The sequence below is a fragment of the Pagrus major genome, chromosome 12 (assembly GCF_040436345.1).
Source record: "Pagrus major chromosome 12, Pma_NU_1.0".
Taxonomy (NCBI): Eukaryota; Metazoa; Chordata; class Actinopteri; order Spariformes; family Sparidae; genus Pagrus; species Pagrus major.
This window is the reverse complement of record NC_133226.1, coordinates 4,864,092-4,884,476: the sequence shown is the minus strand read 5'-3', so window position 1 is coordinate 4,884,476 and position 20,385 is coordinate 4,864,092. Positions and strand designations below refer to the sequence as shown.

The window sequence follows — 20,385 nt, the reverse complement described above, 5'->3', positions numbered from 1 at the left end:
GTGCTGGTAACAAGTTTAGACAAGTGCTCAGGGAAAAGCTACTTAAGTGGACTGTGGAGCTGAAGTTAATCACAATTACATTTAAAAGAAGTCTCCACTGACTGAGCATTATGTTATTTATTCAAAGCATTCTTTATCTTATGAAAACCTTGGAGCCTGCTGCATATTACCCACAATGCAACTCAGTCTCAGGCAGTTCATTGTGAAATTCAGGTGTGTTATGCTAGTGACAGTTTCTGGAATGAAATTAAGAGAAATACTTTATGAGTTTTTGAGAGAAAAATCCACTTTATTGATTGAGTAATAAATCCTGCTTCAGTGTGTCCATTCATTTCATCCACAATCAATGTGTTGAACCAGTGTGTCAGCACTGTGGAGGAAATGAAACAGTGTCCAGGTGATTATCACTGTAGTAATAATAATCATACATCTTTACTTCTTTTCCTGAAAACATTCAGAGTGACAGGAACAAAATAAACATTAGCTCAGATCAACTACTTGATCTGCGTGGCCCATTAAGGGCCATGCAGTGGAACAGAAGGAACATCAAATATTACAATAACACCAGATATATGGAACAAAAAAGTTATTATATGATTATATATTCATTTATCACTTTATCATTCTTTACTCCTCTGGAATTATCAGGTTTCTTACTAACATTGTCTCAAAAATTCTTCAAGTTGTTGAAAGTGTAATAACAATTCACAGATTCCAAAAGAAAAACCCTGAAAAACATTATATTCTTCTTCTTTGATATTTAACTGACACTGAATGTATGAACATAGCCACAGAATTTCAACCCGTCTACTTGAGCTCACACAATTCAATAGACTTTTCATAACCATAAACCTTAAGCCCAACATAGAGCGGCTGAGTGAAGGTGGTCTGGACTCTGTGGAGGAGAGTCATGGTGTCAGAGACACTGTAGAAGGACAGAATACCTCCATGATGATCCAGGTACACTCCTATTTTGGAGGACTGAGGACCCGAGATGGAAGTGCTGATGTTGTTATGTCTGAATTTATAACTGTTGTCGGGCCACTCTAACGCCCAGGACCTGTCATTGTTTCCAAATTTACTTTCATATCCTGTTCTGCTGATATCCTTGTATGTGACTGCTACAGAACCCTGATTCATACTACGCTCCACCTCCCAGTAGCAACGTCCAGTCAGACTCTCTCTGCCCATGACTTGCTGCCTTTTGGTGAATCTGTCTGGGTGTTGAGGATATAACTGTACTTCTCTCTTCACTGTTGCTTTTCTGTTCCCTTCAGATAATAACAGCTGTGTGTGTGCTGTGTTTGGATCCAGTGTGACTTGACGTGAAAACTTTAAGAACTCCTCTCTGATCTTTGGCTGTGCTTGTGGCAGGAAAACATCCACTGATGTCACTGCCAGTGAGATCTTGGTCCATACGTCACTCAGAATGTCCTGTAGTTTATCTCTGACCTCTGACACAGCTGCTGTCACATCCTCAAAGTACTGCAGAGGGTGGATATTGATGCTGGGTGAGTCTGTAGGTTCACTGATTTGAGACAGTGAGGGGTAACTGTGTAGAAACTGGATGTGATCATTTGTGTATGACAGCTGCTCCAGGTCAGCGTCTTTCCTCCTCAGTTCAGTGATCTCCTGCTGCAGCTTCTCCTGAAGCTCTTTGACTCGACTCACTTCACTTTTCTGCTTGGATCTGATCTGCTGCTTCACATCAGAGCTTCTTTTCTCAATGAGATGGACCAGCTCAGTGAAGATCTTGTCGCTGTTCTTCACTGCTTTATCAGCAGAGTGATTGACAGCCTCCACCCCCTGCTGGAGCAGCTTCACTTCTTTCTCCCTGTCCTGGATTCTCTGCTGGATGTTTTGTCGACTCGTTCCGAGCTCTCCCTGCCTCTTAGTACGTTCTGCTGAAGCTGAGACTGTGTCATGGCCTTTATGTTCATCCATGGAACAGAGATAACAGATACACTGCTGATCAGTGCGGCAGAAAATCTTCATTACCTCATCGTGACTAGAGCAGATGTTGTGCTGAAGCTTCTTGGAGGGGTCGACCAGCTTGTGTTTTTCAAAGGCAGGGGATTCATAGTGAGGCTGGAGGTGCTGCTCACAGTAAGAGACCAGACACTGCAGACAGGACTTGACAGCTTTAAGTTTTCTCCCAGTGCAGAAATCACAGGCCACATCTTCAGGTCCGGCATAGCAGTGATCAGCTGGAGCAGTTTGGAGTCCAGTCTTCTTCAGCTCCTCCGCTAAATCTGCTAACATGGTGTTCTTCACCAGGGCAGGCCTCGGTTGGAAGGTCTGTCTACACTGAGGACAGCTGTAGACTTTCTTCTGATCATCTTCTTCCCAGTAGCTCTTAATACAGTTCATACAGAAGCTGTGTCCACAGGGAATAGTCACTGGATCCTTCAGTAGATCCAGACAGATCGAACAGCAGAGTTTTTCCTGGTCCAGCTGAACTCCTTGTAGCGCCATTTCACCTCTGAGACACCGAATGTCAAACACTTTCACTTTGTCATACTGGCAACAGGAAACACATTAACTGAATGGGATTGGCTGAAGTTGAGAGCAGGAAGAGGAGGGAGGAGTTATCGTGCTTTATACACACCAGGAAGAAGAGTCATTCAAGCAAGTCTCTGTGTTCGTGTAGCTCCTCTTTAGAACATGAGGAGTTTCAGACACCAGACTGGATTCATTCCCTCTTAAAAATAAATGCTGCTCACGATACACAGCCCAAGATCACCCTGATCAGATAATAAATCACTTTTAGTTTGATGTGTTGACCCAGTCCACTGACCTGTTAGTACACTTTGGTTTGTTTGGAGCAGCTGTGTGACATGATTTAAGAGCTCTGTTCCATAAACCACTTTCATTAAATATGAAGAGTGACTTAACCTGCTCAAAGAGGAGAATAAACACAATGTTGGTGCTGTTAGTGATCTTGCTTTGAACTCTTTGTATCCTCCAGGGCTTATTATCACACCATGGACAGGAGAACAGGTTTTAGGACTTATTCAAAGAGTAACATTTATTCATGTCACTGGCAGAACACATGATATTCTTCCACCATGTTGATGCTGAGTGCATCATCAGCAGAGAGAGCAGTCAGATGATAAAACACAGAATCATTGAATGGTTTTTAGAATACAGTTCACCTCAAGGGTGACAAGTTTTCTGTGGTTTTGATTCCAAAGTGCTGTTTTCCTTTAAAAAGCAGGAAGGAGCCAGTCAGGGACATTTTCATCTGTCTCCACTCCTGATTCTTTTACTGAGCTCTTCTCTTTTCTCCATTTTGTACCTCCTCATCTCCTCTCTCCTCATCTCCTCTCTCCTCCGTCCTTCTGCCTGTGACCCGGAAAAATCGACCTCAGCGTGCCATATTGAAGGATTTCTCAATTCCTAAACTGCATCTTGAGCAGAGAGGAGCGAGGAGAGAGAAGGCTTGCTGGAGGAGCTATGAGTGAGGGTACACAGGTGTCTCTGCAGGAGTTCTTTCAACAGCCGTGACATAACAGACCTGTGACACACAGCTGGAATATACAGACCATGGTGGGAGCAGGGCTCTACAGATCTGTTCCTTACTTATAATAAGTGCTTTAACTTTTTTAAGATGATCAAAATGTGATCAGACTTTCTGCCCTTCACTGTTCTAACATCACTCCTTAGTGACATTTTACTTTGATGTTATTAACGTCACATTATGACAGCTTGTCAAATGAATTAAAGCAACATTATGTAGAAATTGGCAATTTGTGCATTTTGGCGTCCCCCAAAGTTTCTGAGTGTAACATCACTGTCATAAATACAAATCCCAGGTCTGTAAACATCTGTCAGACATAATGTAGGTGCTAACTACAAACAAAACCCATGACATCATAACAACGTTATATGTTGAAAACGTGTATGTTGAAGTAAACATGTGTGTAACCCTGTGATCCTACGCTCTTACTGAACTTACATAAGCTGTGATGGCCGAGTGGTTAAGGCGTTGGACTTGAAATCCAATGGGGTTTCCCCGCGCAGGTTCAAACCCTGCTCACAGCGATGTCCCTCTTTGTCCATGTGTCTGTATATGTCCATCCCCAACTGTATGTTCCTTAATATCATACAGTCAAAGACACATTTCTTCTCAGGGGTAGAGCAAGCGTCTTGTTATCTGAAGGTCACTGGTCCTTGGAACCCCAAACTGCTCCTGATGTGCTGGTTGGCACTTTGCATGGCAGCCACCGCCATCAGTGTATGAATTACTGTAAGTTGCTTTGGACAGAAGCTTCTGCTAAATGTACATAGAGCAGAACCAAGTGACAGAGACACTAATTCACCCTGTTACAGGACACTGTAGTATCAACATGATTTTACAGCAGAAGACTATGACAAAACAATGGACAGATGATGCAGCTGTGCCACAGCTCATACTTAATTCAAATTCAGCTCTGAAGCAGAGACGTCTCATTTTGTTAAATGCCTGTCACCTTAACTTCTCTCTCCTCATGTCTCTTCCTTGCGTCCTCTGCTCACATCTCATGAGGAAGGGACTGTGACACGAGGAGGGACGGAGAGGGAACTGAGGACGTACAAACTGAGAAATGACAAGTGGAGACTGTTCACCTTTGTTGAATTTGTCTTGGTGTCATTTCTCACCACCAGGTGTCGCTCTTGGATTAGTTTTCCGTCGGTGACAGCTACAGGCCTTTTTCACAGCTGTTACAATGAAATGAAGCCCTGTTCTGTTCTCTTCAAGTGTCCCAGTAATAATCTGATGTTGTCTTGACAGTCTGACTGATAACTTAATCATTTGATCATTAAATTTGACTTTGACTGCAGGACTTTATAACATTGTTCTCGTCTGTACTGGTGTTCTTGTGGACTTCTAAATCATCAGTCACAGTCCAGGTACCATCCCAGTTCAGAGTCCTCCAGCCAATGACCAGACTATGATCCAGCTGACTTGTGTGTGTGAACTTGGGGTAAACAACTGTACCAGCCATGATGGAAAAAGTATTCAGAGTTTTACTGAAGTAAAAGTTCTAAACCAAAGTGTGAAAGTACTCTGAGTCCAGCAGTCAACACATTACTTGTGTAAAAGTATGTTAACATCATCAACAAAATGTACTTTAAGTATGAAAAGTAAAAGCACTCACTGAGCAGTAAAATGTTCCCTGTCAGGGTTTTACCAGTATATCTGATTTTCTTTACTGCTGCATTCATGTGTATGTTTCATTTTACTACTCCATATGTTTTAGGTTGAAGTAATCTAACTACTTTATGTACTGTTTATGAGGTCAGGAAAACAGCCTGTTTTCAGCTTTGTGACGATGCATTTTCCAGCTCAACATAGAGGCCTTAAAGAGTTTATTTGGATTGAGAGGGACGAAAATGTTCTCAACACATAGAGGAGCACTTCATCCTCTAGATCTTCACAAACATTAATCAGCACATCAGAAGAGACTTGGTTTTCACTAGACAGGAAGGGTATGAAGGGTTATCTGAAAAGTAACTGCTAACTAAAGCTGTCACAGAAATGTAGTGAAGTAGAAAGTAGAACATATGGGTGCCCCGGTGGTTCACCGGATCAGAGCCGAGTCCTTAACACATGGGCCGGGTTCAGTTCCAACCAGGGCCCTTTGCTGCACGTCATCCCCTCTTTCTTTCTCCAAAAAAGAAAAAAACGAATATTCCCCCCAGAAAGTACTGGAGTAGAAGAATAATGTAGCATAAAATGAAAACACTCATGTAAAGTACAAGTAGGCCTATCTTAAATCTGTACTTGAGTGCAGTACTTAATTACATTCCACCACTGATATATTTGATGTCAGCCATTGACAATGGCAGGGAGAACAAGCCAGGCTCATAACTGAGAAATTAACCACAGCCCTGTTATTGATGGGTGACCTGTACAGGATGAACCTGCCTGTCAGCCACACTGGTTAGTCTGAAGTCACTGAAGCTAAGGTTTATATTAAACAAGTACAGTACAGTATGGTACAGTAGTGCTGCCTCTGTGCATCTCTGGCTTGTTACATGTAAAGATCTTGTGATACTTAATAAATATATTATTTAAAGACAAACCAACAATGGCACAGTGGTGTTTAATATTAGACTTTATATACTGTGAATATTCATGACAGTGGTGATGAGAAGTGTAGACAGGTGCTCTGAAAAAGCTCCTGAACACTGTTGAGCTCAGCTCATCTACAACAATTACATCATCAGACTCACAGCTGAGTTCTTTTTTTATGATTCAAATTGATGCAGCAGAACCAAAGATATTGTGTTTTTATTCCTCCATTCTTGTGAATACTAGGCACCTACTGTATAGTACCCACAATGCAACTCAGTCTCAGGCAGTTCATTCTGAAATTCAGGTGTGTTATGCCAGTGACAGAGTTTCTGGAATGAAATCATGAGAAATACTTTATTAGTTTTTGAGAGAAAAATCCACTTTATTGATTGATCCAATAATTAAATCCTGCTTCAGTGTGTCCATTCATTTCATCCACAATCAATCTGTTAAACCAGTGTGTCAGCACTGTGGAGTGATTATCAGTATATTAATAATAATCATACATCTTTGCTACATTTTTTAAACATTCAGACTGACAGGAACAAAATAACAAATCACAAAATAAACAACTATTGTGTGTGTGTGTGTGTGTGTATAAATATAAATATATATATATATATATATATATATATATATATATATATATATATATATATATATATATATACATATTATATTATATACTATAATCTCACAAAGTCCAGGAGTCCATTTTGAAATGTTCCATTAAATGTATTGTGTTTCTTCATTTACTGATTTCACAGTGCAGGTGTTTGTTCTGCTTGTAATAACCTGACAGTTGACAGTTTTCTCACAATAGTTTACTACCCACATTTTTTGTTTGATTGTCTTTCCTCATAATTTTATCCTAAAAGAAAAAGAATGTCATTTTTTACACATGAATGTTTTTTTTCCAAATACATTGAGTCCCCTTTCTGTTCTCTTCTTGAATTTAAATGTTCCTTACTATATGAACAATATCTGAAAAATTGTCCAAAATTATTTAATAGTATTTTAAAGAATTAAAGAAGACAAAACCTGCAAATCTGTCTACTTGAGCTGACACAATTCACCAGAACAACCATAACCTAACACACCGAGTCCAGCATAGAGCGGCTGAGTGAAGGTGGTCTGGACTCTGTGGAGGAGAGTCATGGTGTCAGAGACACTGTAGAAGGACAGAATACCTGCAGGATGATCCAGGTACACCCCTATTTTGGAGGACCTAATACCTGAGATGGCGGTGCTGATGTTGTTATGGCTGAATTTATAACTGGTGAAAGTATAATCCTGTCATTTTTTCCAAATACACTTTCATCTCCTGTTCTGCTGATATCCTTGTATGTGACTGCGACAGAGTCGTAACACCCACGCAACTCCACCCAGTATGTACTTTATATTATGTTATTTTGCACATTTAATAAAATAAATAAGCACAAACAAAAATAAGAAGAAACTGAGTTGGTTTGACAAGGGGTAAAGATTCATTTAAAGCTATGAATGAAACAAATACAGATATCATGAACCATGTGATTTGTTCAGTATGGTTTTGCCCAGATGCATGTCCAAAAACAAAAATGTCAAATGAGGTAGAATTAATGAACAAAAATCAGATTATGGGGAAAATCAAATACAGAATAGATAGAGAAATATATGGGAAAATATGAGTGTTGAAACCTGTTCAGATGTTTCGGTGCCATGTTAGCTGCCATCGTCTGTTCCTGCAGCTGAACTACACACTGATTTTTTCACTGCAGTCAAACTAATCAGAGCAGAGCTGAGAGAGACACACAGTCCTGCAGTGACACCCAGAGGCTCCAACCAGCACTACTTCATTTAAAAACACAGTAGGCCAACTGCAGTTCACTGTAAACTAGTACTACTACTTGTAGTTTTATAAACATTTTTCAAGCCTGCAGCTTTACTGGTATTTAAGTATACATTACACCGTGTAATGTACTTAGTTATTTTTAAAATCATAATTGAGTACTGAGCACAATTGAGTTAATATCTAAACTCTACTTTTTTTTTTTTAATTTTCTTTATTATTGTTATTCTCACACATTACATTACACAGCTGGTGTTGAATTCTTGATTTACAATTATTGTCAAGAAGAGAGGATAACATCATATCAACATAACTATCGCCATATAGTTGTGTAATGTTGAAAGAAACAAAACCTGCATACTTTTATATTTTTAAGAAAAAACAAACAAACAAACAAAACTAACTAAGATATCTAAACTCTTCATCTGCATTATTATAGCCAATAGGGCTATCCAATCACAAACAGGCCAATGAAAACCTTGACAAAACTCTACAGCGGGCCACTGAGTAATATTTCAGTAATGTAGCTGTACTCGTAATTGAGTACAGATTGTCGGTACTCTTTCCACCACTGCTAAAAGGTAAAAAGTATTGTAACACTGATTACATTTACAAATGACAATTACAATTAACAATGTTACACACCAACAGATATCTAACGTCAGCTGACATTAGCCACCATAAGCTGCCGGCCATACCAGATCAAGACTGCACGCCAAAGGTGCACTTCATCGATGAGAAATTTAAAGGGTAACTCCACCAATTTTACACATTCAGTGTGTTTACAGATCTTGATGAGTACTACTACATAGTGAAAAAACGTGAAGCCCTTTAAAATCTGACAAGTAACAAGAAACTAAAGCTGTCAGACGAATGTAGTGAAGTATAGAGTACAATATTTGAGTCACTTGGTAGACAAGTACTGCATGTCATCCCTTCTCTGTCTCTTTGCCTTTCCTGTCTCTCTTCAGCTGTCACTGTCATGAAAAAGCAGAATGACCAAATATAAAAATAATCTTTAAAAAAATAGTACAATATTTGCCTTCAAAATGTAGAGGAGTAGAAGTATACAGTTGTATAAACAGCGAATGCTCAAGTTAAGCACAATCATTTACATATAAAGATCATGTGGTATTTAAAAATGTATTTATAAATACACTATATAAATGAAAACCAAAAATGGCACAGTGGTGTATAATATTAGACTTTGTATATTGTTAATATACATGACTGTGCTGATAACAGGTTTAGACAAGTGCTCAGGGAAAAGCTACTTAAGTGGACTGTTGAGCTGAAGTTATTCACTATAACATTTAAAAGAGTTCTCCACTGATTGAGCATAATGTTATTTATTCAAAGCATTCTTTATCTTATGAAAACCTTGGAGCCTGCTGCATATTACCCACAATGCAACTCAGTCTCAGTCAGTTCATTCTGAAATCAGGTGTGTTATGCTAGTGAAAGAGTTTCTGCAAATGAATAACATACATTATTAGTTTTTGAGGGAAAAATCCACTTTATTGATTCAGTAATAAATCCTGCTTCAGTGTGTCCATTCATTTCCTCCACAGTGCTGTCACACTGGTTTACAGTGTGACAGCACTGTGGAGGAAATGAGACAGTGTCCAGGTGATTATCACTGTAGTAATAATAATCATACATCTTTACTTCTTTTCCTGAAAACATTCAGAGTGACAGGAACAAAATAAACATTAGCTCAGATCAACTACTTAGAAATACTATTTCTGCTCCATTAAGGGCCATGCAGTGGAACAGAAGGAACATCAAATATTACAGTAACACCAGATATATGAAACAAAAAAGTTATTATATGATTATATATTCATTTATCACCAGTAAAATATTCAGGTTATTTCCCTTCAAACACACGGAACTTTGCGAACTCCAGAAATCCATTATTTATAATGAAATGATTTTCCAACAACAGCTTACCATATTTATACTTTAATTCTATGTCCTTATATTTTCACTCTAAATAATACAGCTGCAAACTTCTAACACATTTCTGTTTCCAATAAATCAAATTCTCTTTCTTTACTCCTCTGGAATTATCAGGTTTCTTACTAACATTGTCTCAAAAATTCTTCGAGTTGTTGAAAGTGTAATAATAAATCATAGATTCCAAGAGAAAAACCCAAAAAAAATGTATATTCTTCATTTAATATTTAACCCACACTGAATGTATGTACATAGCCACAGAATTTCAACCTGTCTACTTGAGCTCACACAATTCAACAGACTTTTCAAAACCATAAACATTCAGTCCAACATAGAGCGGCTGAGTGAAGGTGGTCTGGACTCTGTGGAGGAGAGTCATGGTGTCAGAGACACTGTAGAAGGACAGAATACCTGCAGGATGATCCAGGTACACTCCTATTTTGGAGGACTGAGGGCCTGAGATGGAAGTGCTGATGTTGTTATGGCTGAATTTATAACTGTTGCTGGACCACTCTAACGCCCAGGACCTGTTGTTTTCTCCATATTTACTTTCATATCGTGTTCTGCAGATATCCTTGTATGTGACTGCTACAGAATAATCAAACATATTACTACGCTCCACCTCCCAGTAGCAACGTCCAGTCAGACTCTCTCTGCCCATGACCTGCTGGATTCCGGTGAATCTGTCTGGATGTTGAGGATATAACTGTACTTCTCTCATCACTGTTGCTTTTCTGTTCCCTTCAGATAATAACAGCTGTGTGTGTGCTGTGTTTGGATCCAGTGTGATTTGACATGAATACTTTAAGAACTCCTCTCTGATCTTTGGCTGTGCTTGTGGCAGGAAAACATCCACTGATGTCACTGCCAGTGAGATCTTGGTCCATACGTCACTCAGAATGTCCTGTAGTTTATCTCTGACCTCTGACACAGCTGCTGTCACATCCTCAAAGTACTGCAGAGGGTGGATATTGATGCTGGGTGAGTCTATAGGTTCACTGATTTGAGACAGTGAGGGGTAACTGTGTAGAAACTGGATGTGATCATTTGTGTATGACAGCTGCTCCAGGTCAGCGTCTTTCCTCCTCAGTTCAGTGATCTCCTGCTGCAGCTTCTCCTGAAGCTCTTTGACTCGACTCACTTCACTTTTCTGCTTGGATCTGATCTGCTGCTTCACATCAGAGCTTCTTTTCTCAATGAGATGGACCAGCTCAGTGAAGATCTTGTCGCTGTTCTTCACTGCTTTATCAGCAGAGTCATTGACAGCCTCCACCCCCTGCTGGAGCAGCTTCACTTCTTTCTCCCTGTCCTGGATTCTCTGCTGGATGTTTTGTCGACTCATTCCGAGCTCTCCCTGCCTCTTAGTACGTTCTGCTGAAGCTGAGACTGTGTCATGGCCTTTATGTTCATCCATGGAGCAGAGATAACAGATACACTGCTGATCAGTGCGGCAGAAAATCTTCATTACCTCATCGTGACTAGAGCAGATGTTGTGCTGAAGCTTCTTGGAGGGGTCCACCAGCTTGTGTTTTTCAAAGGCAGGGGATTCATAGTGAGGCTGGAGGTGCTGCTCACAGTAAGAGACCAGACACTGCAGACAGGACTTGACAGCTTTAAGTTTTCTCCCAGTGCAGACATCACAGGCCACATCTTCAGGTCCGGCATAGCATTGATCAGCTGGAGCAGCTTGGAGTCCAGTCTTCTTCAGCTCCTCCACTACATCTGCTAACATGGTGTTTTTCACCAGGGCAGGCCTCGGTTGGAAGGTCTGTCTGCACTGAGGACAGCTGTAGACTTTCTTCTGATCATCTTCTCCCCAGTAGCTTTTAATACAGTTCATACAGAAGCTGTGTCCACAGGGAATAGTCACTGGATCCTTCAGTAGATCCAGACAGATCGAACAGAAGAATTTTTCCTGGTCCAGCTGAACTCCTCGTTGCGCCATTTCACCTCTGAGACACCGAATGTCAAACACTTTCACTTTGTCATACTGGCAACAGGAAACACGTTAACTGAATGGGATTGGCTGAACTTGAGAGCAGGAAGAGGAGGGAGGAGTTACCATGCTTTATACACACCAGGAAGAAGAGTCATTCCAGCAAGTCTCTGTGTTCGTGTAGCTCCTCTTTAGAACATGAAGAGTTTCAGACACCAGACTGGATTCATTCCCTCTTAAAACCCAACCCAAGATCACCCTGATCAGATGATAAATCACTTTTAGTTTGATGTGTTGACCCAGTCCACTGACCTGTTAGTACTTTGGTTTGATTGGAGCAGCTGTGTGACATGATTTAAGAGCTCTGTTCCATAAACCACTCTCATTAAATATGAAGAGTGACTTAACCTGCTCAAAGAGGAGAATAAACACAATGTTGGTGCTGTTAGTGATCTTGCTTTGAACTCTTTGTATCCTCCAGGGCTTATTATCACACCATGGACAGGAGAACAAGTTTTAGGACTTATTCAAAGAGTAACATTTATTCATTTCACTGGCAGAACACATGATATTCTTCCACCATGTTGATGCTGAGTGCATCAGCAGCAGAGAGAGCAGTCAGATGATGATACACAGAATCACTTAATGGTCTTTAGAATACAGTTCACTTCAAGGGTGACAATTTTTCTGTGGTTTTGTTTCCAAAGTGCTGTTTTCCTTTAAAAGCAGGAAGGAGCCAGTCAGGGACATTTTCATCTGTCTCCACTCCTGACTCTTTTACTGAGCTCTTCTCTTTTCTCCATTTTGTACCTCCTCATCTCTTCATCTCCTCTCTCCTCATCTCCTCTCTCCTCTCTCCTCATCTCCTCTCTCCTCATCTCCTCTCTCCTCATCTCCTCTCTCCTCATCTCTTCATCTCCTCATCTCCTCTCTCCTCTCTTCTCATCTCCTCTTTCCTCCGTCCTTCTGCCTGTGACCTGAAAAAGCGACCTCAGCGTGCCATATTGAAGGATTTCTCAATTCCTAAACTGCATCTTGAGCAGAGAGGAGCGAGGAGAGAGAAGGCTTGCTGGAGGAGCTATGAGTGAGGGTACACAGGTGTATCGTCTGCAGGAGTTCTTTCAACAGCCGTGACATAACAGACCTGTGACACACAGCTGGAATATACAGACCATGGTGGGAGCAGGGCTACAGATCTGTTCCTTAGTTATAATAAGTGCTTTAACTTTTTCAAGATGATCAAAATGTGATCAGACTTTCTTCCCTTCACTGTTCTAACATCACTCCTTTATGACATTTTACTTTGATATTATTAAGATCACATTATGACAGCTTGTCAAATGAATTAAAGCAACATTATGTAGAAATTGGCAATTTGTGCATTTTGGCATCCCCCACAGTTTCTGAGTGTAACACCACTGTCATAAATACAAATCCCAGGTCTGTAAACATCTGACAGACATAATGTAGGTGCTGACTACAAACAAAACCCATGACATCATAACAATGTTATATGTTGAAAACTTGTATGTTGAAGTAAACATGTGTGTAACCGTGTGATCCTACGCTCTCATTGAACTTATATAAGCTGTGATGGCTGAGTGGTTAAGGCGTTGGACTTGAAATCCAATGGGGTTTCCCTGCGCAGGTTCAAACCCTGCTCACAGCGATGTCCCTCTTTGCCCATGTGTCTGTATATGTCCATCCCCAACTGTATGTTGCTTAATATAGTACAGTCAAAGATGCACATTTGTAGGAACTTATGCCATCGCCTCTGCATTACATTGAGGCCCTGTTTTTCTTGTTAACCCCTTTCATCTGGATGAAGACGATTTACAGGAAGGAGGCGTCTTCCAGGCTGACCATCTTATCTCCTGGCAGAGAGGATAGTGTTTCCTGGACCATAAAGACTTCAAATGAGGACAGTTTTAATTAATTTACAACTAAACTCCCATTTCTGAACTCTCTTTCCCCTGAAAACAGATAAATCCTTCCCTCACAGGTCAGTCTGAGTGAGCATGAAGTTACCTACTCTCTCCACATCAGGAGGGACCGGAACGAACTGGTCATCAGAATGTGTCAATACAATGTCTTTACATTTGGAAATTAAGTAACATGTCTGATCTCTCCCTCTTTCTTCATCTCTGTCTCTTACTTCTGATCCACAAACACACTCTCCAGAGTGGACACTGGAAACCTTTTTTCATTTGTTCTATGTGATACTCCCGTCTGTAATTTACGACATATGCCTGGTATCCTTATCTGGTCACATTCCATTCAAATGGCCTCTGTATTCTTCCAGATTTCAGACCATTTCTAATTAACCATTAAGTCAGTATCTCACAATCTTATTTCTAACACATTAAGAAACAGTAAGAGGGGGTCACGTGATGGCGGTGAGCTGAGCAGACGCATGTGCTAGAGCTCCGTGCCACTCGGTGCCAATTTTCTCATTATCCTGACAACAACCGGCATTTTTTTTAATGAACACAACAGGCTATGTCCCTGGAAAACTTTTGGCCACAGTCTTTCGACAATATGGGAAGAACCAGAGGAAACAAAGACAAAAAAGATGTCCCGACCGAGCCCGACGGCGACACACAAGATGGCGACCAGGCCGAATTACCAGCCGCAGATGGGCTTGACCCTGCCCTTGCTAAAGCTCTGAGCGTTATGACCAGTAACATTATTAAAGTTATTGATGATAAACTTAGCCCTCTGGTCGAGACCATCTACAAGAATACCACGGAGATCCAGGCTGCTGGCAAGCGGCTAGATGAAGCAGAGGCTAGGCTATTAGCAGTTGAAGGCTCCGCCGGGACACAAGAGCCTAGGATTGTGGAGCTGGAGAAGCAGGTCAGCGCCCTCACCGAGAGTCTGGACATGGCCGAGAACTATAGCCGGCGCCTAAACATTCGAGTCGTCGGCCTGCCCGAGGATACGGAGACGGGGCAGCCCGTGGAATTTTTCGAATCATGGCTACCTAGCGTCCTAAAGATGACCACGAAAGCTGGCCGCATAAAGCTGGAGAGAGCCCACCGCACCCTCGCGCCGAAGCCGGACCCGAACAGGAGCCCCAGGGCGGTGCTGCTACGATTCCACGCGTTCAGAGATAAACAGAGGGCCATGGAAGCGGCGCGCCGGGTGAGCCTGGACGGTGGCTTAATCTACAACGGAGCCAAGGTCTCTTTTTACAGCGATTTCTCCTCGACGGTGATAAAGAGACGCAAGGCATACGATGCGGTGAAACAGCGGCTACGAGAGCGAGGGATGCCATATGCTATGCTGTTCCCGGCCACTCTACAGGTGACACACGGGAGCTCCAAAAAGAGGTTCTCCACGCCGGAGGAGGTACGCGCTTTCATTGAATCCTTGCCCGGATGATGACGCTGCGGAGCACGGAGCTTCGTTTGTCTGCTCTGGGACTCTCCTTCTGTAACAGCCGTAGCCTCTCTACTTCTGCTGGTAGGTCATGAACACCCTGAACATTATGAACATTTTCTAACCGAGTGGCACGGCTGCTCGTAACGTTAATATTACGTTTCCACTTTTTTTCATTCACTCCCACAAGGAGAGGGAGGACTCTTTTAGTTTTTTTGGCACGCTATTCATCAGCTGTCAGTTCGCTCTTGGTGAGTTTGAAAGGTGCTTGTATGGTGAACAGTCCCTGTTTATTTGGGGAAAGACCCTCAGTTTGTTTTTCTTTGTTGTACATTTGTTGTGTTTGTTCAGTGTAGTTCATATGTTCAGCTCAGGACATGACATGTCAATAAGTTTTATGTGGGCTATCAGTGTGGCGTTTTCCATCCCTGCTAAATGTAACGGTCTTATGTATTTGATAATAGTATTTTATGGCTATGTCTAATTCATATAATATCAAGATTTGTTCGTGGAACATCCGGGGCCTACAAAAACCTGCCAAGAGAATGGCGGTATTATCATTTTTAAAAAAGGAAGATGTATCTATTGCCTTCCTCCAGGAGACCCACCTGGAGGACAAGGATAATGCTAAATTGCAAAGAAGTTGGGTTGGGCAGGTCTTTGCTACTTCATATTCTTCTTTCAGTAGGGGTGTAGCCATTTTGATTAGTAAAAATCTGGCATTTAGGTCTCTCGACTGTGTTAAAGACAGCCAGGGCCGGTATATAATTGTTAAAGGTATACTCGCAGGAAAGGAGGTAACATTTATGAATCTATATTGTCCCCCAGCTTATTCCCCTGATTTTCTCACCAAAACCTTTGCAGTTTTTATGGAACATGCTTCAGGGGACTCTTTTGTGGGAGGAGATTTTAATTGTCACCTTAATCCCTCTCTTGACAAACTTCCATCTGCTATTCCCCCCCCCTCTAAGCAAGCGAAGGTGCTCGCTAATATATGTCATGATATTGAATATTCTGATGTATGGAGGCAGCTTCACCCTACTGATTCAGAGTTTACCTTTTTTTCAGCGCCACACAAAAGCTACACCAGAATTGATTACATCTTCATCCCCTCATCGAAAATGTCTCTTGCTTTATCATGTTCCATGGGCAACATTGTGTTATCAGACCACGCCCCTCTTTATTTGGTGTATTCTCTCGCTGAGGACAGGGCATTGTCACGGCGCTGGAGATTTCAACCTTATCTACTCAAAGACGACAAGTTTATTTCTTACTTTACTTCAGAATTTAAGATTTTCTATTCTATCAACTCACCTTCCACAGATAATCCCTCTGTCCTCTGGGAGACATGTAAATTATACTCCCGCGGACTGATTATGTCTTTTGTCGCATCCAAAAGACGTAGGAAGAATGAGCAGCGTAAACTTCTTGAATCCCAACTAGCTGAATTGGAGAAAAATCACACATCTAGCCCAAGTCCTGACTTACTCAAGGATCTGTTATCTGCACGTGCTGCATTGAATACTTTTCTGATCCAGGACTCTGAGCAGTCGCTTAAATTTGCCAGGCAGAAACTATATGAGTTTGGGGACAAATCCGGAAAATATCTTGCCAGTCTTGTCAAAAAGAGGGCAGATTCTCAAAATATAGTCTCTATTACTGACCCTAATGGTATTAGATCGTTTGATATTAGAACCATTAATAAACACTTTGCATCATTTTATTCCAACCTTTATAGTTCTGAACAGCCTGACAACGCCCTAACTCTTATGCATCAGTTTTTCGCAGATTTGAGACTCCCTAAAGTTACAGAGGATCAAAAATTACAACTAAATGCCCCAATTACTAGAGAGGAAGCGCTACTTGCTTTGAAATCTATGCCGTCCAGTAAGGCCCCAGGGCCAGATGGATTTGGATGCGAGTTTTATAAGGAGTTTAGTGATATTCTTTTAGACCCTTTGTTGTCTATGCTCAATCATTCGTTTGAAAATGGGATCCTACCTCAGTCCCTCAGGGAGGCCAATATTTCTCTCATCCTTAAAAAAGGAAAATGCCCTGAAAGCTGTGCCTCATACAGGCCAATAGCCTTACTTAACTCTGACCAAAAACTACTCTCCAAAATTCTGGCCTCACGTTTAGAGAAGGTACTGCCCCATATTGTCAAGGAGGACCAAACCGGTTTTATCAAGGGCCGGAACTCCTGTGATAATCTGAGGAGGCTCCTTAACATCATCCAGCTAACCCAGAGTCGCCAGGACCCTGCCCTCGTGCTGTCTCTCGACGCCGAGAAGGCATTCGACCGGGTCGAATGGTCGTATTTGTTTTTTGCTTTGGAAGAATTTGGCCTCGGCGAAAATTTTGTGAATTGGATTAGGGTTCTGTACAATACTCCGACGGCGGCGGTTCTGACTAATGGGCTGAGATCCGACAATTTCCCCCTCCACCGCGGGAATAGACAGGGTGACCCCCTAAGCCCCTTGTTATTCGATATTGCTATTGAGCCGCTGGCCCAAGCAGTAAGGCAAAACAATTTAATTTCGGGTATCTTCGTTGGTGAAAGGGAACACAAAATCACCTTATACGCTGATGACATTTTGATACATCTGTTGAAACCTGAAACTTCTGTTCCCTGCCTGATTAAGGTCATTTCGTCGTTCAGTGTCTTTTCAGGATATAAAATTAACTTTGCAAAATCCGAAGCTATGCCCCTAGGATCGTTAACTTGTGTTCCAGATATGACTGAGCCCTTTCCATTCCGCTGGTCTCCTGCCGGTTTAATTTACTTAGGAGTCTATGTAACACCTACGTTTGGTCAGATGTTTAAGTCTAATTTCCCCCCCCTCTTGGAAGCTATAAGGGCTGACTTAGACCGTTGGGCCACTCTTCCTCTTTCCTGGCTAGGGAGGGTGGCTCTTATAAAAATGAACGTCCTGCCCAGACTGCTGTATCCACTGCAGATGATCCCTATATTATTGTCAAACAAGGTTATTAAGGTGCTTGAAGGCTGGCTAAGCTCCTTCATTTGGAGCAAGAGGAGGCCACGTCTCAAGATGACAAAACTTCAAATGGCGGGTTGTGATGGAGGGCTAGATGTACCTAATCTTAGATTTTACCAACTGGCTTCACACCTGCGGGTGATTTCAAGCTGGCTCAACTGTGATCCTGCCTCAATTTGGCATGATATTGAGTCCTCTCAGTCAAAGTGTCCCTTGGTAAATCTGTTGTATATGAATAACCCTGAATCTGTCAAAAAACTCTGCTCTAACCCTATTACTCTCAGTACCATCAGAGCTTGGAGATCCATTCGCTCTATAGAAAGCCGGGCTCAGTTAACATCTCCTCTCACTCCCATTCTTGACAACCCGGACTTCCTGCCAGGCTGTAAGGACCAGGGCTTTAAAGTGTGGAGCACTCGAGGGCTGAAGAAAATGGGTGATCTGTTTAATGGCCAGATTTTATTATCCTTTCAGCAGCTGCAACAACAATTTGATTTATTTAATCAAGGTGACTTTTACAGATATTTACAAATTAGAGATTTCATAATTAAAAACACCACCTTAAGGACAAATAATACCACTTCACGTGTTGAGAAGGCCCTGTCTCTACAGATTAGTAAGAAATGCATTTCTGTTTTTTACAAAGCCCTAAACTCTAGCTCTCCTCATAGCTCACAAGCCACCAAGCAAGCTTGGGAGAAAGATCTTGGCATTGCCATAGATGATGCTGACTGGCGGGAAGTCTGGTCTCAGGCCATGAAAATCTCTGTGTGTAATCGCACCAAATCCATACAGTTCAGAATTGTACATCGCACGCATATAACACCTGTTGTCAAGAACAAAATGGACACTAATAATTCACCGCTTTGCTGGAAATGCAATTCTGAGACTGGTGATTACTTTCACTGCCTCTGGTCATGTGTGAAGTTACAATTGTACTGGTCTAGTATTGTGAATGAACTGTCTGCCATCTTTGGTGTCTCGATACGGATGGACCCTATATGCCTGATACTTGGTCTCCCGGATGATCAGATCACTGACAGAAAACACAGGAGACTTTTCAATATACTGACTTTTGCTGCAAGAAAGAACATTCTGCTCATCTGGATCAAGACTGTTGCTCCAACAAAAAAATCATGGCACAACATCGTTATGGACTGCATTCCTAGTGAATATATCACATGTATGCTTCACTCCAAAATAGATGCCTTCTATAGGGTCTGGAACCCTTACTTGCAGCATATTGGTCCCACGCTGTCATCCTCCTTGCTTCGTGGTTTTCCCAAATCAGCCTAGCCTGTTTTCATAACTTTGTTCTAAGTGATCACTTTCTAACAAACACCTTCTGGCCTTGTTATGCTTATATGCTCTGTATCGTAGTCATCTGGATACTGCCATGTCTTGCTGCAGGAGATTGATAGGGAGGGGGCTGGTCAGAAAATGTGCCCATGGTCACTTTTTAAAAAAAAATTTATTTATCTATTATTTTTTATTTATTTATTGTACCCACATTTCGCTCTTCCCACTCTTTATTTTCTGTCATGTCTGAGCAGTTTTGTGTGTTCTGTGTTTTTGAAAATGCAATAAAAATATTTTTCAAAGAAACAGTAAGAGAAGTTCATGAAACTGATCTTTTTCCCGTTTCTCTACGATTAAGATTGACTGAGATAAAATTTTAATGTTTAATCTGTACTGTGTTCGGTGGAACCACAGCACCTCCTGATGGTGAGTCCTGGTACAGTTGGACAAGAAATATTCTGTTTAATATGTTCATGGTTATAACCAGTAAATGACTCTGATATGTCTTTGTTTTAACAAGTATTAAGCTGAATATGTATAATTAATGTTTAATCACGTCATAATCCTTTTCATGATAGACAAAGTACATCTATTGAGCCATGGTGAGAAACTGAGAAGGTGAAGCACGGTTTAGTTTAGTGAGTTTCTGTGAATCTTCACAGCTCCACTAAATCTTGGAGATAAAAGCCGGTAAGCCCCGCCTAGACACGCCTCGATGTGCAAATAATAAAACGGAGAGATCACGTCTCTCAGTTCAGTTTTTTTGTTCAGTTGTTCAGTTTTTAATTTTCAGTTTTGTTTAAAGTTTTCTTTTGTAACTTATTTTGAAGCTCTTTACTTTACTTTGAAACACGCTCCAAGACAGCGATCTCAACAGAAGTGCTCACGCGTTGATTTTCCTCATTTTATATTTTTCGCAGTA

General features: G+C 41.4%; 1 protein-coding gene and 2 non-coding genes across 3 annotated transcripts; 2 read left to right on the top strand and 1 right to left on the bottom strand.

The window, feature by feature from the left end:
- Positions 1 to 268: 268 nt before the first annotated feature.
- LOC141006213 (uncharacterized) lies at positions 269 to 11,796 on the bottom strand. The gene is made up of 2 exons (XM_073478361.1): positions 10,130 to 11,796; positions 269 to 2,482 (listed from the first exon to the last, which is right to left on the bottom strand). Exons 1-2 carry the CDS (start codon positions 11,794 to 11,796, stop codon positions 808 to 810), a joined length of 3,342 nt encoding a protein of 1,113 aa, XP_073334462.1. The 3' UTR covers positions 269 to 807.
- trnas-uga (transfer RNA serine (anticodon UGA)) lies at positions 3,963 to 4,044 on the top strand. The gene has a single exon. It is a non-coding gene; the product is annotated as a tRNA-Ser (tRNA).
- Positions 11,797 to 13,374: 1,578 nt separating the features above from the next.
- Positions 13,375 to 13,456, top strand: trnas-uga (transfer RNA serine (anticodon UGA)). The gene has a single exon. It is a non-coding gene; the product is annotated as a tRNA-Ser (tRNA).
- Positions 13,457 to 20,385: the final 6,929 nt, after the last annotated feature.